This window comes from Odocoileus virginianus, chromosome 14 (assembly GCF_023699985.2).
Source record: "Odocoileus virginianus isolate 20LAN1187 ecotype Illinois chromosome 14, Ovbor_1.2, whole genome shotgun sequence".
Taxonomy (NCBI): Eukaryota; Metazoa; Chordata; class Mammalia; order Artiodactyla; family Cervidae; genus Odocoileus; species Odocoileus virginianus.
Window position 1 is genome coordinate 49,962,520 of NC_069687.1, and position 19,379 is coordinate 49,981,898.

Here is a 19,379-nt window from a genome sequence, read left to right on the forward strand (position 1 = left end):
GCTGGTGTTTGAACAAAAGGGTGATAGCAGTGCTGTAGCTAACTCCTGCTATAAGAATGAGATAAACAAGAGAGAAGTGGCTTGTGCCCATCAGTCTGTGCCACATTCAGACATTTGCTGCCTTTAACAGTTACCTAAGTTACTGGCCAGGCCCAAGGCTACAGATCCTATGCAATAACCGCTAACACACGGTCAAGGCATAAGAAAACATGAGGAGCTTGAGGAATTTGGTATTTAAACACTGACTGGTGTTTTTGGTGATAAAATAACAAACCACATTAAGCTTGTGACATTTATTTAGTTCCAAGTTTAGGGAGAGCACAGACTGGGACAACTGTATTAACCCACTAGCACAAAGTTTATGAGTACTCTCTTAAAAGATAAACAAGACTGATTTGTCAGGAGTATACAGGGCATTTGTAGACTCCACACACAGAGAATTAGGGGTCACATCACAGTTGTTTTTTATTATTTCCCTTAGTGTGTTTTTTTTTTTTCTATTTTCTAATTGTCCAGTTTTTAAAAAGCAGAAAGGAAGGAACTAGATGGCAACAAAGAACTATACCTCCTGTATTTGAGGATGTTGCTGATATTCTAAGACAGACAAGCTTGCCTTCCCAGAAATGACTTGTAATAAATTCTTGGCACCAGGGTTTACTACAGCAATCTAGGCAGCACAAGACCATATATATTTTTTGCAAATAAAAGCCATATTTATGACTGAACTGTTTGTCCCTTAAATGTAATATTTTTTGTAGAGCTAAAACAGAAGAAACTCTATCCTAGCAATAGATTTATCTTTCAGATGTCTAGACCCTTCTTCATTATACAAAGTGATTATTGTCCATTTTGCAATTAGCTTTCCCTGCTATACTTTTTGAAAGGAAAAATCTCAAGCAAGCCAGGCTTTGCGCCAATTTCATTTTTGGCATGATTTGAATGATTTTAAGTTTACTGTTCTAATGATACTCAAGAGTTTTAAAATACAGGCTCAGTAAATAGGATGTGAATATAGCGAAAAAATTACATTGAAAGAAAGAAAATTTATCAATACATTTATAAAAATTATAACTTACAGAAATTTCTTTCCCTTTTCTAATCTTCCACAGCTAATCACTTTTATAGAAACAACCAGGTATTAGGATATGACTGAACAGTGATGAACTATTGAGTTAGAACTATGCAGTCATTTGGTTTAATATCTAATCTCTGAGATAGTGACTTTTCTTTAAAAGATAACTGAGACTAGTTTGTTGAGACAAGCTTTTTCTATTATTGTCTCATTGAGACTTTAAATAATAGAGCTACAGGTTTTTGTTTTCTTGTGTCTCATCAACAGTGGGCTTTATATGGGAGAGTCCTCACTTTGAAGCTAATTTTATCTATTAATACAACTGGTACAGTTTAAGGGTTTGCCTTCAGGGCTTTCTTTAAAGGATTTTATCTATGTGAAATGGGGTTTTTTAGTATAGACTGAAGAGAAAGAATGCTTCAGTTGAAGATTTTTTTTTTCAACAGTATCTAAGTGAAGTTGGAAAGTGTGCTAAAGGTATGATAATATCTATTTGTATATATACATCTATATATATAATATGTATATATGATATATACATCTCTCAAGTTGACAGGTCCAGCAGTTATTCTGTTGGGCAATATGACTTAACACATTAGTAAAGTATATGTAAGATTAGTGGGATTGTGCGTAACCAAGGAGAAAGAGTGATTGTGGTAAGCATGATGAGACACACGAGGTGAGAGCAAGAAAACGCCTTGGGAACTCGGCGGTCCTCTCCCCAGAGTGTTAAAGAATTTGACTAATACGAGGCAAATGCTTTCAGGGAAAGCAACAGTCTCCACTAATATTTAAAACACGGATAGCAATGACCTCTACTAGATTCTTCTCTAGGCACAGGAGTGGGGGGTGTACCTTTTGGCAGAGAACAAGTAGGATCACGGGCTAAGCAGAGAGTAAACTCTGAGATGTAATGGAATCCTTAGTAAGAATCTCTTGTGTCCAATTCGTGCAACCCCATGTATGTTGATGGAGTTGAGGTTTTAAGTCATCTCCAGGATTAAGTCATCTCCAATGGGCGAGGTCTCAGTTTAGGAGATGTCCTCTTGGAGGTGGGATTAGGTTATCCTTTCCAAGAGATTCCCCACTTGAGGGAATGTGAGACTCACATTTGCCATGTTTGGTTGAAACTACGGCTTATTTAGAGGATTTGGGCCTTTAGACGTAAATGAATGAAAGCACATAGACTAGTAGCAATAAGACCGACGTCAGCAGAAAACACATGCAGCTGCACTGACAGGGCTTTTGTTTTTGGTGGAAGTTTAGGCTCTAATAGGTTCCCTATCAGACGAACAGCTGTCTGGTGTATGGACAGTCTGGCTAATGGGCCCCTTGATATGGCTTCCAGCCCTTCTGGGATGAGGGAATGATAAAAAATTTATAAAGATACGGGAAGACACTATAAAAAGGGCCTCATATAAAATGAGTCTTTATATACATGAAGGCAATGCACATCCCCTTTAAATGTTGGGAAATTTTTAAAAGTTGATTTTAGTGAAGTGATTTTAGCCTTGAGTGAAGGCCTAGAGCAAGATACAGACCCATTTAGGGGTCCATCTATCTGATTGGAACTTGAAAAGGAGCCACGTGAGACCATTACGCCTCTTAATTAAACTGGCTATTTGGTACCTTCCAGGGACGTGAAAGTTTTATTGAATACTTTTTCCAAGAGATTAGAACCATGTATTTTATAGAGAAGTAAAATGTGTATCTTGGTTATTATCACTTATATTTATAACTCTGATAGTATGGAGTACATTATATTCTGTATTATGGCCTCAGTAAATATTATATGGAGATGTGTGGTTGTGATTTATATTTTGGGTATCTGTGAGGCTAGACACTCCAAGTTTTGTTAGCTTTTTCTCCCTTAAAGGGACAGTTTTAGGCAATGACTCAACAGTTCATAATAAATGTGAAATGGGGCTACTTGTGGGCCAGCAGTTTGGCTGAGTGTGTTGTTTCTTGGGTTCTGTCATTCATTAGGGACATCCTGGCTAAAAGGTGGAAAGCAGCAACATTCCATTGAGCTCCATCATGTATGATGGTTGCCAGTGCCATTTGCATAGTCTATAAACATCCACTGCTGTTCATTCAGTTAGTGCCTAGTGGATTCTGAGCAGCCAAGTGGACTGGGGGAGGGGTGATATTCTCCAGCACCATGGCATTTAGCAAGGGATTGATGACAGCAGACACCACCTCCTTCTGCAGGTGGAATACACCAGAGAGCTCAGGTTTGGCTCCATGCTCTATGAGGCCTTACTAAGAGGCCTTAGTAGCTATGCCATGTTTCTGGTGTATTATTTCCATGACCAATGTTTAACAAGCAGTTGGTATGGAAAATCACAGGCTCAGAGCTTCTATTTTCCAGAGAGCTCAGCATGTACTTCATTTGTTGTTTTTCTAAAGAAGCATAGTATGGAGCTAAGAGGGGCAGTTTCTTGCCTCAGAAACCCTTGGGTAACATATCTATCCTAAGTGGTCTAGCGATTCCGAGAGGTATGACAAGAGGTTACCAAGAGTTCCCTGGTGAAAGAGTCCTTCAGGGCACCAACAGGAGTACCTGTTGATTTTAATTTGGAAGTATTAAAATTTGTAAAGAAAGAATGTTTTTTGCCATCAGAACCCCGAAAGTATTAAAGATGTTAGACCTGTATCCCTTAAATGTACATCAAATGAATATCCTTGGAGGAGGATGCAATTAATGTAAACCCACACCTCTGCTCCTGGAAGAAGGTGGATGCTGTTGAGATCCTGTCTGCCAAGACTGTGTGATGGCAAAGCTGCTGAGGATGGACAGTCTGGAAAAGGTTTATTGTGTCTGTTTGAAGTGAAGGCAAAGAGCAGTTAGAGGATGGTGAAATAGGCATTGAACAGAACATATTAGCCACATTTCCAGGGGCAAGATATTTACCAGTTGTTGACTGAAGAGAATCAGGAATTTCAATAATATTGGATATTCAAAACTACAATGAAGTACCACCTCACACTGTTCAGAATGACCACCATTAAAAAGTCTTCAAATAAATGCTGGAGAGGTTGTGGAGAAAAGGGAACCCTCCTACACTGCTGGTAGGAATGTAAACTGGTGCGGTCATTATGGAAAACAGTATGGAGTTTCCTCAACAAACTAAAAAAGGCAACTCTATTGCCATATGCAATTCCACTCCTGGGCATATACCCAGACAAAACTGTATTTTGAAAGGATACATGTACCTCTATGTTCATAGCAGCACTATTTACAATAGTTAAGACATGGAAACAGCCTAAAAGTCTATCAACAAATGAATGGATAAAGAAGATTTGCCATACACACACACACACACACACACACACACACACAGTGTGGCGTACATACACACACACACACACACACACACACACACACAATGGAATATTACTCAACTATTCAAAAGAATGAGATGCCATTTGCAGCAATATGGATAGACCTAGGGATTATCACAGTAAGCAAAGTCAGAAAGAGATAGGAAATATCAAATGACATCACTTATATGTGGAATCTAAAATAAGCTTCCCAGGTAGTGCAGTGGTAAAGAAGCCACCTGCCAATGCAGGAGATGTAAGAGATGCAGGTTTGATCCCTGGGTTGGGAAGAGCCCCTGGAGAAAGAAATGGCAACCAACTCAAGTATTCTTGCCTGGAAAATTTCAAGGACAGAGGAGCCTGGCGGGCTGTAGTCCAAGGGGTTGCAAGGAGTCAGACACAACTGAGCAAAGGAGGGGACAAAATAGAACCAGACTCACAGGCACAGAGTACAGACAAGTGGTTGCCAAAGGGGAGAGGAGAAGTTTGGGAGTAGCAGATACAAACTCTTATATACAGGATTGGTAAAATATAGGTCCTACTGTAGTGTACCCCTAGGGAACTATACTCAATATCCTGTGATAAACCATAATGGAAAAGAATATGAAAAAGAATATTTATATGGATATAACTGAATCACTTTGCTGTTACAGCAGGAATTAAGACAACATTGTAAGTCAACCATACTTCAATAAAATTTAAAAGAAATAATACTGGATATTGAGTATGGGGGCCCTCAATGGGTGGGATATTGTTAATGCTGTAGTAATCCAACATAAGTTACCATCTTAATATTTTTGTTATACAAACTTTAGGATATTCATTTAGTATATAAATTTTGGATTTCCAGCTGATTAAAAGCTTTGTTTTAATATTATATTTATGCATATATTATTCAATTACCTTTTATCTGTTTTTGCTTTTAAATCAGTAAATAATCCAGAGTTAGCACTGTTTGCTAAACTGGCGCTTGCTTAGTACCTAAGATTTAAAGTTCCTTCTTTTTTCTCCCCTGGGCTGTAGCCACCTAAAGTGGCAGTCGGTTTTTCTGTTCTCTTCCTTTTCTTCTTTTAGATTTTTTGTACCCTGAAGGTACAGTCTACTTTTTCTGGCTGTTAAGAGGAAAAGAGGGAGGCTGAAGGGGTCAGGTGCTTCTAGTTAACCTATCCCTGGGATTGCCCCTGTCCAAGGAATAATCAGTCCCTTTCTCACGCTGCCACCTGTTTTTAAAAACTTACAGAAAGACTTCTCTCTCTAGCTGACTAAAACTTTTCCATTTTTTTCTTTTCGGTGTTTACCTGATAAGCTCCTGTTGGTCGCTAGTAGCCTCTCTGTGATCAGTGCCCCTTCTCTAGGGTGTCCTAATCAACTTTACGGGGCTAGTGTCTGTATCTAGAAAAGCAATGGTGGCATCAGCTTATCTTTTACATTGGCGTATGAGACTCCTTGCATATTGCTAAGTAGCAGCTCGTAGGAGAGCCCATGTACATGGATCAAGTGCTTTGCATTTTTAACATTAACTGGATCAACTCCTCAGGGTTTTTTGCGGGGGCATGCTGGAACCCGTGCTCCTTTACTTTTCTCCTCCTTTTCATTAAACATTGAGACACAGGTCTCTGGACAAGGGACCTCTTACACCCTACTAGGTTGGGGAATGAGTTGCTCGTGACAGCAGCAAGCAGGCATGGCAGAGAAGATTGTGACCTGAACAATAGTGTTTGTAGGAAGCCATGATCTCCTGAGAAGCCCCTCACACCAAATTCACAAATGGCCCACAACACCTAAGCAAGCGTTCAGGCGGAGTCATCTCTTACTACTTTGAAGAACAGGCTGAAATTTGACTCAGAAAAGCTCAGATGGGGGAAAGGGAAATGGTTTATGGACGCCTATAGGAACATGTAAAGTCACAGACACTGGGTACTAGTATGGCCTCAATGCTTGCCAGCACTGCCTGGTCAGTGGATTAGACTTGTCCACAGCACTAGGAGGGCTGACATTCCTCATCCCCAGCAGATGGATCTTTTAAAAATGTAGCCAGTTATCTTTACAGTATTTGCAGTTTGTAGAAAGACTTCTTCTTTCTTAAAATTAAAAAAAAAAAATTCCAATTTCAACAGCATTCTCAAAGGTTGTAAGAATCCCCACTAAGAGGAGAAAAAAGTGAGAGTAAAATGGTCAGGGCTTTAAAAGGAGGCAACTATAAAGTAAATGTAAGGAAAACATTTGGCCAGAAAGGTCTGATATGAGGCCTAACAGTTACACATTGAAAAACTCAACTATATAGGTGGTCAAGCTCACAAAAACCTCATTAACTAGTCTCCTATTGATAAGAATCAGAAAGAAAGGGAATATAAGACTAGGTTCATGATAATCACTTGTGGGTTATGACACACTAGCAGAAAATAAAATAGAAATTTTCTGACATTTGACAATATTAATCGGCTATACCCCAACAAAAAAAGAGAAATTTTATGACATTTCATGTTTAAACCCAATTACCTGACAGGATATTTTCTGCTTTGATGAATGCAGTAGGACTTGGTCACACAGTAACCAGATTCATAGAAAAGTAGTGCAAGCTGCCATCTGATGCATTAAAATAAAGGAAATGTAGGATTTTTCCTAAGTTAAAAACCTCCTATAATGCATTTTTTCAATTGTGGAAGGCAATGAATTAAAAAATATTTAACATAAAGCTAGAAAATGGTTAAATAAATGAAACCACTGCAAAAACAACATATTAATAAAAATAAACTAATTTTGTTTCTAACTTTTCAACTATAATTTTTGATATAATCCTCAGTAAAATCACCCTTGAAGGTGAAAATGAACAAAGTGACTGTACAACCAGCAGGAGAAAGTCAGTGCTGATAACCTCTGCTTGCTTATCCTCTAAGACTGCATCTTATCATTCAGACAATCTGCTCAGGTCCCACAAAGAGGATACCACAACCTGTCTCCTTGTACTATAGTGACTACAGCAAGCCATAGCAACTGGGGTTAAGGAAAAATGTTCTCATTAAATAAACTATACTGAACTTTGTTTTAGGACTTCATGCAAATATTAACCTTATTTTAAGACAAAAGGGAAAACAATCACTCAAATTCACAGCTCATTTAGCTGTCAATGGACAAAATAGGTCCATCCGGTCAAGGCTATGGTTTTTCCAGTAGTCATGTTTGGATGTGAGAGTTGGACTGTAAAGAATGCTGAGTGCTGAAGAATTGATGCTTTTGAACTGTGGTGTTGGAGAAGACTCTTGAGAGTCCCTTGGACTGCAAGGAGATGAAACCAGTCCATCCTAAAGGAAATCAATCCTGAATATTCATTGGAAGGATTGATGCTGAAGCTGAAACTCCAATACTGTGGCCAGCTCATGTGAAGAGCTGACTCATTGGAAAAGACCCTGATGCTGGGAAAGATTGACGGCAAGAGGAGAAGGGGACGACAGAGGATGAGATGGTTGGATGGCATCACTGACTCAATGGACATGAGTTTGAGTAAACTCCAGGAGTTGCTGATGGACAGGGAACCCTGGCGTGCTGCAGTCCATGGGGTTGCAAAGAGTCGGACACGACTGACCGACTGAACAGAAATGAACTGGACAACTGAAAAGATAAAATAGTCCAGTTTTAAAAGTTTCGATAGAGACAAAAAGGGTACTAAGAACAATATTCATCCTTCCTCATCACTGCTGCTCCAGGCATCTTCAAATGCTGGATTTAATTGTGATCTGGTTGAAGTCTAAAAAAGGAAGCAAAAAAGAAAGATTCAATTATTCTACCTCATAATTTTAGGCTCACAATATAGTTATGAAATCAGATAAAAGCAACTAGATTATTTTGAAAGAAACTATATAACTGTTCATTTAAAACCAAAAGTAACTTAAGAAACACCCACATTCAATATAAAACAATGCAATTTCATTTTAAATAGACATATCAGACTTTACTCAAATTCTCTGTTTCCTTCAAAGTAGTTACCTCACACACAGACACACACACAGAGGATGCTGTTACTATTATTAAGGTATTTTAAAAAATAACCCCTTGGAGTTACCAGGAGTACAGGGCACACTCATATCCATGTGGCTAAGACTGGACTCAGGTCTGTAGGCTGGCTTGACAGCCCAAAATATTAAAGTGAGCAATTTTTACTGTTTTGATGGGTCTGATTTTTATAAATAAGCAAAATTCATATACAGAGAATAAGGTGTTCAACAAATGGAGCAATGCCCTTTCTGGTATGAAGTAGTAAGGTTTGTTTGTTTGTTATTATTAATAGCTAATAAAGTAGTGGAAAAAGACAGACAAAATGTGTTAGATTTGGTAACATTTTGTCATTAGCACACAGGTTTCTCTGGGAGAATTCTTTGAAAGAGAATATGCATTAGATGGTGTTTCAAAAACAACAAAACATTACAGTATTCTTGCAACTTTAGAGCTGTACCTAAATAAATGTAATCAGCAATAGAGGAATTTTAATATTTGTAGTAGTTCAAATCAATTTACTTATTTGGGGAATTTGTTAGAATGGTTACCTTATTCTTAGGCAAATGATTAAGGGACTTTGAAATGATCTCTTTTGTTGTTGTTTTTGAGTACCTAGGTTTTATGAATCATGTGTGCTTCCTATTTTGCAGTTTTTACATTTGCTGTCAGTTTGTTCATATCCCAAACCCAATAACATAGTAGTACTTAGATTATTCTTATATTATTTTAGAAGTATTACTTTTACAACATATACCAATATTTTATGTTAAGGGTAACCCTTACTACATATTTGAGAATGTTCATTTCCTTTTTGATGAACATGATGACTTAGACTCTTAAGATTCAAACAATGATAACAGTAGAAAAAAGTGGCTGTTTCCAGTAAATTTCCCAAGTATCAGCCAGGATAGTCAGAAAACAATATAATAATTTAGGTATTCTTTATAGCTGTGAACACTATGGATCTGAGTCTTTTACTTAATCTAATAATGTTGGCCATTGTCACTTAGTTGTTCAAGCAAAATTCCATTATATCCTGTGTCCAGATCTAAAACTATTATCAAAGCTTTGCTAACTATTCACTTATTTCTAGTAGCAGTCCACTGATATGCAAGAGTGACATACTGAAGTCTGTTTATTCTTTCAACCAAGCATTTACTGAAATTCCTACCTTTCTGGGTTTATGATTTAACTACCAAGTTAGGTTATTTAGTGACAGTTTATTTAAAGACGAATTGTCCTCTGTGGTGAGGTGATTATTTTTCCCTACTCTATCTCTAAAAGCCTTTCACTCGGCCTTAGATGTCTACCTAAAATGTCCTTAGGTAGATAAGTCACACAAAGGCCATGTCTCCTAATTTCACTCTGAAAGCCCAATATATAACCTATTAAGCACTAAATTTCATTTGAAGAATCAACAGAGAAGCAGAATTATATTTTAATGTAAATTATTGTTGCTATGGTAGGCAAACAAAAATAATTAAGTGAAAACTAGAAATGCAGTTGCATATAAATTTTACTGTATTTATAGTAGTAAAGAAAAAATATGAATGTATTACAGTATTGTTAGAAGTACATTTTATTGCTAAAAGTCATAAATAAAACATCTTACTTATAATTGAAAGCTGCAGTAAAAACATCACACATGATATAGTACTGTTTGAGACCTATGGATCAACTTAACTACCATCCGTTACTTCAGTTTTCTCTACAACATCTCCTCCTAGTGGACATTCTGTCTCTGCTTGAACATATCCATCTCTACTTAACCAGCCTGCCTGTTCTACTGAGTTGTGAAGGGAAGTAAGAGTTAAAAGGGGATCTAGTTCAGGTCCATAGAATGCGAAGGAAGAATGAAAACAATTTTAACATGTTCTACACATGTATCTTACTAAATTTGACAAATTCAAAATTTTTTACTGGTAATTAGTGGAAAGTCTTTATAGGTAGAACATAGGGTTGTCTGAATACAGAAAGTAATTACACATCTTATCGCTGTTGTTTAGTCTGACTCTCTTGCAACCCCATGGACGGTAGCCCGCCACGCTCCTCTGTCCATGGGGTTTCCTAGACGAGGATACTGAAGTGAGTTGCCATTTCCTTCTCCAGGGGATCTTCCCAACCCAGGAATCTAACTGGCGTCTCCTGCACGGCAGGCAGATTCTTTACCACAGAGCTACCAGGAAAGACCCCAAGATTATACATCTAAATAAAACAACTACATATTGTGTAACTGTCAAAATAAAAGTAAGATTCTTGATGAGAAGTCAGATTTAGAATGTAATATAGTCACTCTAAAGATCTCAGGCAGGAAAAAGTGATTAGGAATTGTACAGGCATGCCTTGAGTGTGACCAGATTTTAGGAAGAGTGGGCAAAAGGAATCCAGATCCCTCAGAAAAATAAAACAAACTTCCTCCGAAAAAAAAAAAAAAGCAACCTGTCAATTAAATAATAGGATTTATGCTTAAAGATCATAAAATTTTGTTTCTATTGCCGAATGCCCTTCAGGTTTTTATGGTAGAAATAAATCCTCCTCTATAGGTTGAGTATCAGAAGAAACAATCCTAAGGGATTCTGTCTTGGTTGATGGAGAAGTATATCTCATCTCAAAAGTCCATCTGAAAGGTAACCTAGGAACAATTTTACTTTGATGATTCTGATGTTTGAAGATATTATAAACTTGCCCTAGATCATTAACGAATGGCAGAACTGGAATTCGAACTCAATTACCAGTATTACTATTATTGAGTTTACCTGACACTAAAGACAGGTGAGTGTGTAAATGTACATGTGTGTGTGTTTTGTGTTAACTTGCCTCTCTGAGGAACTGCAGCAGTCATTCATTTGAGAGGTGAAATGAAACTACTTCTAAATATCAGTTAAATAGTAAGTATACATGTAAGGAAGAGGATCTTGTGTACACAGATTACTCTACTGAGATCTGCATCATGATCATATTCATGTTCTACCTACATTCACAGGACTCTTCAAAAGTTTTGTGGAAATAATCTTAGCATTTATCATTTTATAAAGAGAATGGTGCCTATCTTAAAGCACACACACAGTGCATTTTAACAGGTAAATATAAAACCTTATTTTTTGTGTATCCCTATTTGATTTATACTTGTTCAGCTTAACTGCCTACATACAAAAATTCTTCCAGATGGGAAAGAATCAAACTATCACCATAATTATATAATAAGGAAATAAACCATCAGAGTCACATACTATCTTTATAAAATAAACAATTTCAGTTTTCTTCTAATATCTTTTTTTATACACAGGTCAAAGATGATTTACTTTTATTTTTATAGTTTTCATTTGGTGAATGACTGTTAAACATTCTAATGTGGCCTAGTGTTATAAGTTAGATTTAATGTATACAATAATTCCCCAACAGCAGGACACAGTAATTAACATTTTAAGCTTTGTATAAAAAAAAAAGTCAGTTTTTAAAGCAGCTGTATACTAAAACAACTCAAGGTCATACTAAACCAAATTAGACACATATCTATAAAATTTCACCTTTAGATAGCTTGACATGAAAATAGAAAAATTAAGAGGCTACTACCTAAGACCAGAGATCATGTCTTATTTATCTTTGTTTTTCCACAACATTTTTCAGGTTCTTTATTCACAGTGTCATATTTACACTTATTTATCTGGTAGAAGTGCAAACTGATAAAATTTGACAGTGTGAATAAAGAGCCTTAAAAATGTCATACTAACTCAAATCCCAAGAAGTCGTGGCACTTCCCTGGGGATCCACTGGTTAAGACTCCATGCTTCCACTGTAGGAAGTATGGGTTTGATCCCTGGTTGGGGAACTAAGATCCTACATGCCACAAAGCATGGCCAAAAATATTAAACAACAACAACAAAAAACTTGAAAGAAAACAAGATAAATCTACTTCTAAGAATATAAGCAAAGAAGGAGTCAGAAATATAAATAATTTGTGAATAGCTATAAATTGGTTTGTTTATAATGATCGAAAGAAATGTCTTCAGAAAAGGTAAATATTTAAGTAAATTTAAGTAAGAGTGACAGAAAGCTATATTATTAAAGACAACGTTTACAAATAGTTATTAATGACATGGAAAAAGTCTAAGAAGGATGCTAAGTTGTATGTTCAAGTGTGATATTAACTATGTTAAAAATATGCACAGGAAAAAACAAGAATGAAGTAAATAAAAATGTTAAAAGTAATTGATAAACTTCAGAAATTTATTTCATTCTCAATATTTTTTTTAATTTTCCTAATGTATCATACAGGTAAATTATTTAAACAATCAGAAAATAGCAAGAAATGCTTTAAAAGCCTCTCCCATTTAAAGTAAATTAGTAAAAATTTTTTTATTATTTAGAAGTCACTGTACAACTTGTATAAATAATATTTACCTCATCATCATCATCAGGAACTGATTCACATAAGGATGGTACCCAAGCAAGAATATTGCAGTCTCTGCTACCACTGTAAAGTTCCTGTAATACAGAAAACAAAGATGTAGTTGTGGGTCAGTTGAAAGCTGATGCCAATGTGAAATGAACAATTTTTTAAATGACTACTTCTTAGGTTAGAGTAGATGAAATTTATTTCTATTCCCCAAAGAAACTGGATTGATGCCCTTTTCTGTTTAAGAAATAGTAAAACTTTGTTTTGTATTTTAAAATAGTATTAGGATATGTTAGAATTTGCTTACATGATTAAAATTCACAAAAACCATTGCCATAGTTTTTTTTTTAAATCAATTGTATCTATATATTTCAAGTGTCAGAGAATAAAGAAATGGTTGCATCAACAACTGAACTTCAATAAAGGCTTTCAATGAAGAAACCATATGTTGTTGTTCAGTTGCTAAGTTGTGCTTGACTCTCTGTGACCTCATGGACGGTAGCACACCAGGGTCCTCTGTCATCCACTATCTCAGAATTTGCTCAAATTCACGTCCATTGAGTTGGTGATGCTATCTAACCACGGCATCCTCTACTGCCCTCTTCTTTAGCTTTCAATCTTTCACAGCCTCAGGATCTTTTCCAGTTACTTGGCTCTTTGCATCAGGAGGCCAAAGTATTGGAACTTCAGCATCAGTCCTTCCAGTGAATAATCAGGGTAGGAAATCAACTGGTTTGATTGCTTTGACCAATCAAATCGACTGGTTTGACCTCCTTGCAGTCCAAGGGACTCTCAAGAGTCTTCTTCAGCACCACAATTTGAAGGCATCAATTTTTCAGTGCTCAGCATTTTTTATGGTCCAAGTCTCACGTCCATACATGACTAATGGAAAAACCACAGCTTTGACTATAAGGACCTTTGTGGGCAAAATGATGTCTTTCCCTTTTAATATGCTATCTAGATTTGTCATAGCTTTTCTTCCAAGGAGCAAGCATCTTTTAATTTCAGGGCTTTAATTTTAATTTGTCACTATCTGCAGTGATTTTAAGAGTCTAAGAAAAGAAAATCTGATATTGCTTCCACTTTTCCCCCTTCTATTTGTCATGAAGTGATGGAAGTGGATGCCATAATCTTAGTTTTTTTTGAATGCTGAGTTTCAGGCCAGCCTTATTCACTCTCCTCTTTCACTTTCATCAAGAAGCTCTTTAGTTCTTCACTTTTTGCCATTAGAGTGGTATTATCTGCATATCTGAGGTTGTTGATATTTCTCCCAGCAATCGTGATTCCAGCTTGGGATTCATCCAGCCTGGCATTTCACATGATGTACTCTGCATATGGGCTTCTCTGGTGGCTCAGAGGGTAAAGCGTCTGCCCACAATGTGGGAGACCTGGATTTGATCCCTGGGTCGGGAAGATCTCCGGGAGAAGGAAATGGTAACCCACTCCAGTACTCTTGCCTGGAAAATCCCATGGATGGAGAAGCCTTGGGGGCTCTAGTCTATGGGGTTGCAAAGAGTTAGACACGACTGAGCGACTTCACTTCTACTCTGCATATAAGTTAGATAAACAAGGTGACAATATACAGCCTGGTCATACTCTTTTCCCAATTTGGAATGAGTCAGTTGTTCCATGTCTGGTTCTAACTGTAGTTTCTTTAGCTGCATACTAGTTTCTCAGGAGATAGGTAAGATGGTTTGGTACTCTCATCTCTGTAAGAATTCTCCACATTTTGTTGTGATCCACACAGTCAAAGGCTTTAGCATAGTCAATGAAGCTGAAGTAGATGTATTTTTGGAACTCCCTTGCTTTCTCCATGATCCAATAAATGTTGGCAATTTGATTTGTGTTCCTCTGTCTTTTCTAAACCCAGCTTATACATCTGGAAGTTCTTGATTCACGTACTGCTGGAGACATTAGCTCAAAGAATTTTGAACATAATTTTGCTAGTAAGTGAAATGAGTGCTTTGAACATTGTTTGTCATTGCCCTTCTTCAGGACTGGAATGAAAACGGAACTTTTCCAGATCTGTGCTCACTGCTGAGTTTTCCAAATTTGCTTACATATTGAGTGCAGCACTTTAACAGCACCATCTTTTAGGATTTTAAATAGCTCAGCTTAATTCCATGACTTCTGCTAATTTTGTTGGTAGTAATGCTTCCCAAGGCCCACTGGACTTCTCACTCCAAAATGTCCAACTCTAGGTGAGTGACCACACAACTGTGGTTATCCAGGTCATTAAGACATTTTTTGTATAATTCTTCTGTGTATTCTTGCCAACTCTTCTTAATCTGTTCTGCTTCTGTTAGGTCCTTACCATTTCTGTCCTTTATCATGCCCATCCTTGCATGAAATATTCCCTTGACATCTCCAATTTTCTTGAAAATATCTCTATTCTTACACATTATATTGTTTTCCTCTATTTTTTTTCCCCACTGTTCATTTAGGAAAGCTTTCCCATCTCTCTCTGCTATTCTGTATAACTCTGCATTCTGTTGGATGTATTTTTTCATTTTTCCTTTGCCTTTTGCTTTTCTTCTTTCCTCAGCTATTTGTAAAGCCTCCTCAGGTAACTACTTTGCAGAAACCGTAAGGGTTTCTAGCTAAAATAGGCCAGGAATTAAAAAAAAAGTTTTATTTAGCTCAAAACTGCCCAACTAGCTGCTGAAGAGCATCAAGAGTCATATGCCATGCTTGTTGAGAAGCTTATTTTATAAGCTTGGACTGATGCAGTCAATGACAACGTCCTTTTGGATATGGTGTCTGTACATGCTGAACAATGTTCATTCTTCTTCTGAGAAAACTTCAGAAATATGTTATATTGGCTAGTACTAAAACTATTTCTATGGGGCAGTGAAAAGATACTCTCACATACAGAGGGTATAAATTGATATAATCCTTTCAGAGACTGAAATCTCTGTAAGTGACAGAAGTTTCTGCATACATTTCTAAGAAGTCATGCTAAAGACACATATGAAATTCAAGGTTATTATCACCAATATTATATTTATAATAAAACAATAACTTCCCAAATATTATTGTCCAGGGTTATGATTTATATATAAATTTATGCTGCATTAATATGATATTATATAGCCACTAAATTTATTTTTGAAGAATATTTAATGGCACTGGAAAACATTCATGTTGTCAAGAGAAAGGAGCAGGATATAAACCAAATACAGATTGAAAAAAAAAACAGGATGCAAAACAGTAGGTCAATTTTTTAAAAAGCTACTAAGTAAAGAATAAGGGCTAAAAAGAAAAATCAGCAAAATGTTAAGTTAAAACTCTGACTGACTGTTTACTTTTCTCACAAATGTATTTCTGCACAAATATTTCTAACACTACAACTTTCTTTCTGATCTGGTATTAAATTATTTAGTTTTATTTTTTTCATCTCAAAAGCTATTTGAGGAATGGTACAATCAGCATTTTTCTAAAAAAATAAAAGTAAAGGTTCTTGGTAAAGGGAAAATAAGATTATTAAGTAACTTATAGGAAATATAGATGTAAAGAAAATTAGGTAAATTATACTTAGCTACACATTATCAAATTTCCTAAATGGAACAAAATTCTACAGACTGTACTATTTAAAATTTAGAATGCATGGTTACTGTGGATGGTGCAAAGATATTTTCATATGCCCAGTACTGTAGAGCAATTTAGTTCCTGAGAAGACAAGACTATATACTCAAGATATACTAAGGCCAGGTAACCTTGTTTTCTCACAATTAAATTAAGGTACTATATCTTTGCCAGGAATATCCCATACACTTTGACAATCTGACTAAGCTGATGCATGCCAGTCTTAGTCAAGGTAAAATTATTTTATCTTTGTAATTAATATTTTGTAGGGTGCAACTTTGAGACTATGTAAATATTCCCTTCCTCATCAGACTTTCAAGTTATTAGGTTAATTACTAGTAGCAGAATAGATTCAGGGATCCCTATTCTAGTCAAAAGAAAATAATCAACTATTATCTTTATTTTTGGATATATCTTCAAATTTTTATATTTATAGTAGAATTACTATAAATATCAATTTTATTTTCAGATAGCGAGTTTTTGTGTAATATATAATTGGTAAAAGGGTTCTGCTGCTAAATGGGTGCAAAAGCACTACTCTTTTACTTTTGCAATTTAGATTTATAATTATCTTCCTTTTCAGAAATCATAATAGATGGAATGGGATAAGAGCTTGAAGCTTTCTGATATAATAAAGTAATTCAAATCTTTCTTAGTACATAACACATATAGAAATGGTATTTGTCAGGAGGCAACTGGCCTCAGCTTTCTGGCTATCCTAGGCCTGTTCCAGCGATTTCAGGGACTGAGAGGAATCAATTATCTTTACTTACTTTTAATCTGTTCTAATCCATCCTTCACTCACTTTCAGTCCAATATTCCTAGCAGGAACATCTGCTAGGAAGCTCTGATTAGGTGGAAAGCAATAGCTGGTAGTCAGAATACTTGAATTAAAATCTTGGCTTTGTCTCTAGTGACTCTGGATAAGAAAAGTACTGTATTCTATAAATTTCTTTGAATGGATAATCACTCTCTGTCAATCTATTTGCAGATTTGAGGCAAGTTCTATCACCCCCTGGTTGCCTTAGTACTATTTTCCCAGAAGTAAGACTAAAAATAGTTAATAAGTAGTACATCAGGATACTGGCCATCAGAAGAGATATTGGACATAGAGTAGAAACAGGGTTTCAAAGGTCCCTCTTAGTTACTGGGTTGAAGTGAGGTCGAGGAGGCTCCAGGAGATGAGGTGAAGCTGGAGGTCATGTAAGGGGCTTAGTACAACAGCTATGTAACAAACTAAAGGATATGTGTTTGAGTATTTTAACAACGAATACTGACATATAGATGTGTGCTAGCTGAAAACTAGCCCTGTGTATCTTACTTCATAGTGTCAGACACAGATTAAGTAATGCCTATTAATGAGTGACTGAATAGGTGATAAAGTCCCTCCCTAGCAATAACCCATGGACAGAGGAGCCTGATAGGCTACAGTCCATGTGGTCGCGAAGAGTTGGACACGACTGAGCGACTTCACTTTCACTTTTCACTTTCATGCATTGGAGAAGGAAATGGCAACCCACTCCAGTATTCTTGCCTGGAGAATCCCAGGGACAGGAGCCTGGTGGGCTGCCGTCTGTGGGGTCACACAGAGTCAGACATGACTGAAGCGACTTAGCAGCAGCAGCAGCAGCAGCAGCAATAACCCATAATTTTCATTCTTTCGGTATTTAATTTTTATAAGCCTTATTTTCCTCATCTACAAGGCAGGGAAAATCCCAACAATCTCGCTACACTGAAGAATCACTTAAAGGAGCATATGAGATAATCTATGCAAACGTTCTATGGGGAAAACACTCTGTTCCATTGGTGAGACTAAAGAGAAAGGTTAAGATGTTAAAAAAACAAAACCCACAGGTTTTGGCAAGCTAGCTACCTGAACATTTTAAATTTCCCTAAGTATCATTCTTACCTGGAAATTAGACTGAAATACACAGCAGTCAACACTTTTATAGTGTCCCTTAAGCATAATTATCTGTTCTCCAGAGTAAATTGTATAAACAGCAATGGTGCTACCATATGGTACAAAAACAAATTCTGAACTGCAGCCAGAGGAGACAGTGAATTTCAATCCTTTTCTACTATCATTATATACTTTTCCATAGTTGACCTGCAGGATGTAAAAGCATAAAGTTACTTATACATGAATTAAAAACACAATAGAGATAACTATTTACTTAAAATATTATACTATAGAAACAGCTCCAGTAAGTCTAAAGAAGATGATCAGTGTCCTAATAGAAACAAGGACCAATGACATACATGTACATTTTGCATACAAGGGAAGTACAAATAGTAAAAAACAAATGTTCACATTTCAACCTTGACAGAAATAAAAATGCAAATTAAGGTAACCTTGAAAAATCATTTTAGACCATTTAGCAAAAATTTTAATAAACCATTAAGACACTCAATATTACTACAAGTGAGGTAAACATGTAGATGGCACTGTAATTTGGTTATCCCTTCTAAAAGGCCAAATGGTTTATTATGCAACAAAATATAAAGTATACCTTAATAGTGACACATATGTATATATAAATACATTTTTGGAGAGAGAATAACTTTATTTTTATACATATATAAAATACATATAACATAATATTAATATATAAATATACATGTAACAAAATTTAAATATATAATATAAAGAAAAAATACATAACATAAAATTTGCCATCTTAACCATATTTAAGTACACAGTTCAGTGACATTAGGGCTTTCCAGGTGGCTTAGTGGTAAAGAATCCATCTGTCAATCTAGGAAATGCAAGATATGTGGGTTTGATCCCTGGGTCAGGAAAATCCCCTGGAGGAGGAAAGGACAACCCACTCCAGTATTCTTGCCAGGATAATCTCATGGACAGAGAAGCCTGGCGGGCTACTGTCCCTGGGGTCACAAAAAGTCCTACACGACTGACACACATCAGTGACGTAAAGTATATTCACACTGCTGGGCAACCAGCACTACCATCCATTTTCTATCTTGCAAAACTGAAATTCTGTAACCATT

General features: G+C 36.3%; 1 protein-coding gene across 5 annotated transcripts in view; it reads right to left on the bottom strand.

Annotated features, from left to right (window-relative positions):
• Window positions 1-278: 278 nt before the first annotated feature.
• The window catches only part of ERCC8 (ERCC excision repair 8, CSA ubiquitin ligase complex subunit), a 56,186-nt gene continuing 37,085 nt past the window's right edge, over window positions 279-19,379 (bottom strand). For all 5 annotated transcript variants that reach the window (XM_070476727.1, XM_020907825.2, XM_020907814.2 and 2 more), the window contains 3 exons: window positions 18,280-18,477; window positions 12,791-12,874; window positions 279-8,141 (listed from right to left, as the gene is read on the bottom strand). In XM_070476727.1, coding sequence (XP_070332828.1) covers window positions 8,073-8,141; window positions 12,791-12,874; window positions 18,280-18,477 — 351 coding nt within the window. In that variant the 3' untranslated portion in view covers window positions 279-8,072. The remainder of the gene's footprint in view (window positions 8,142-12,790; window positions 12,875-18,279; window positions 18,478-19,379) is intronic.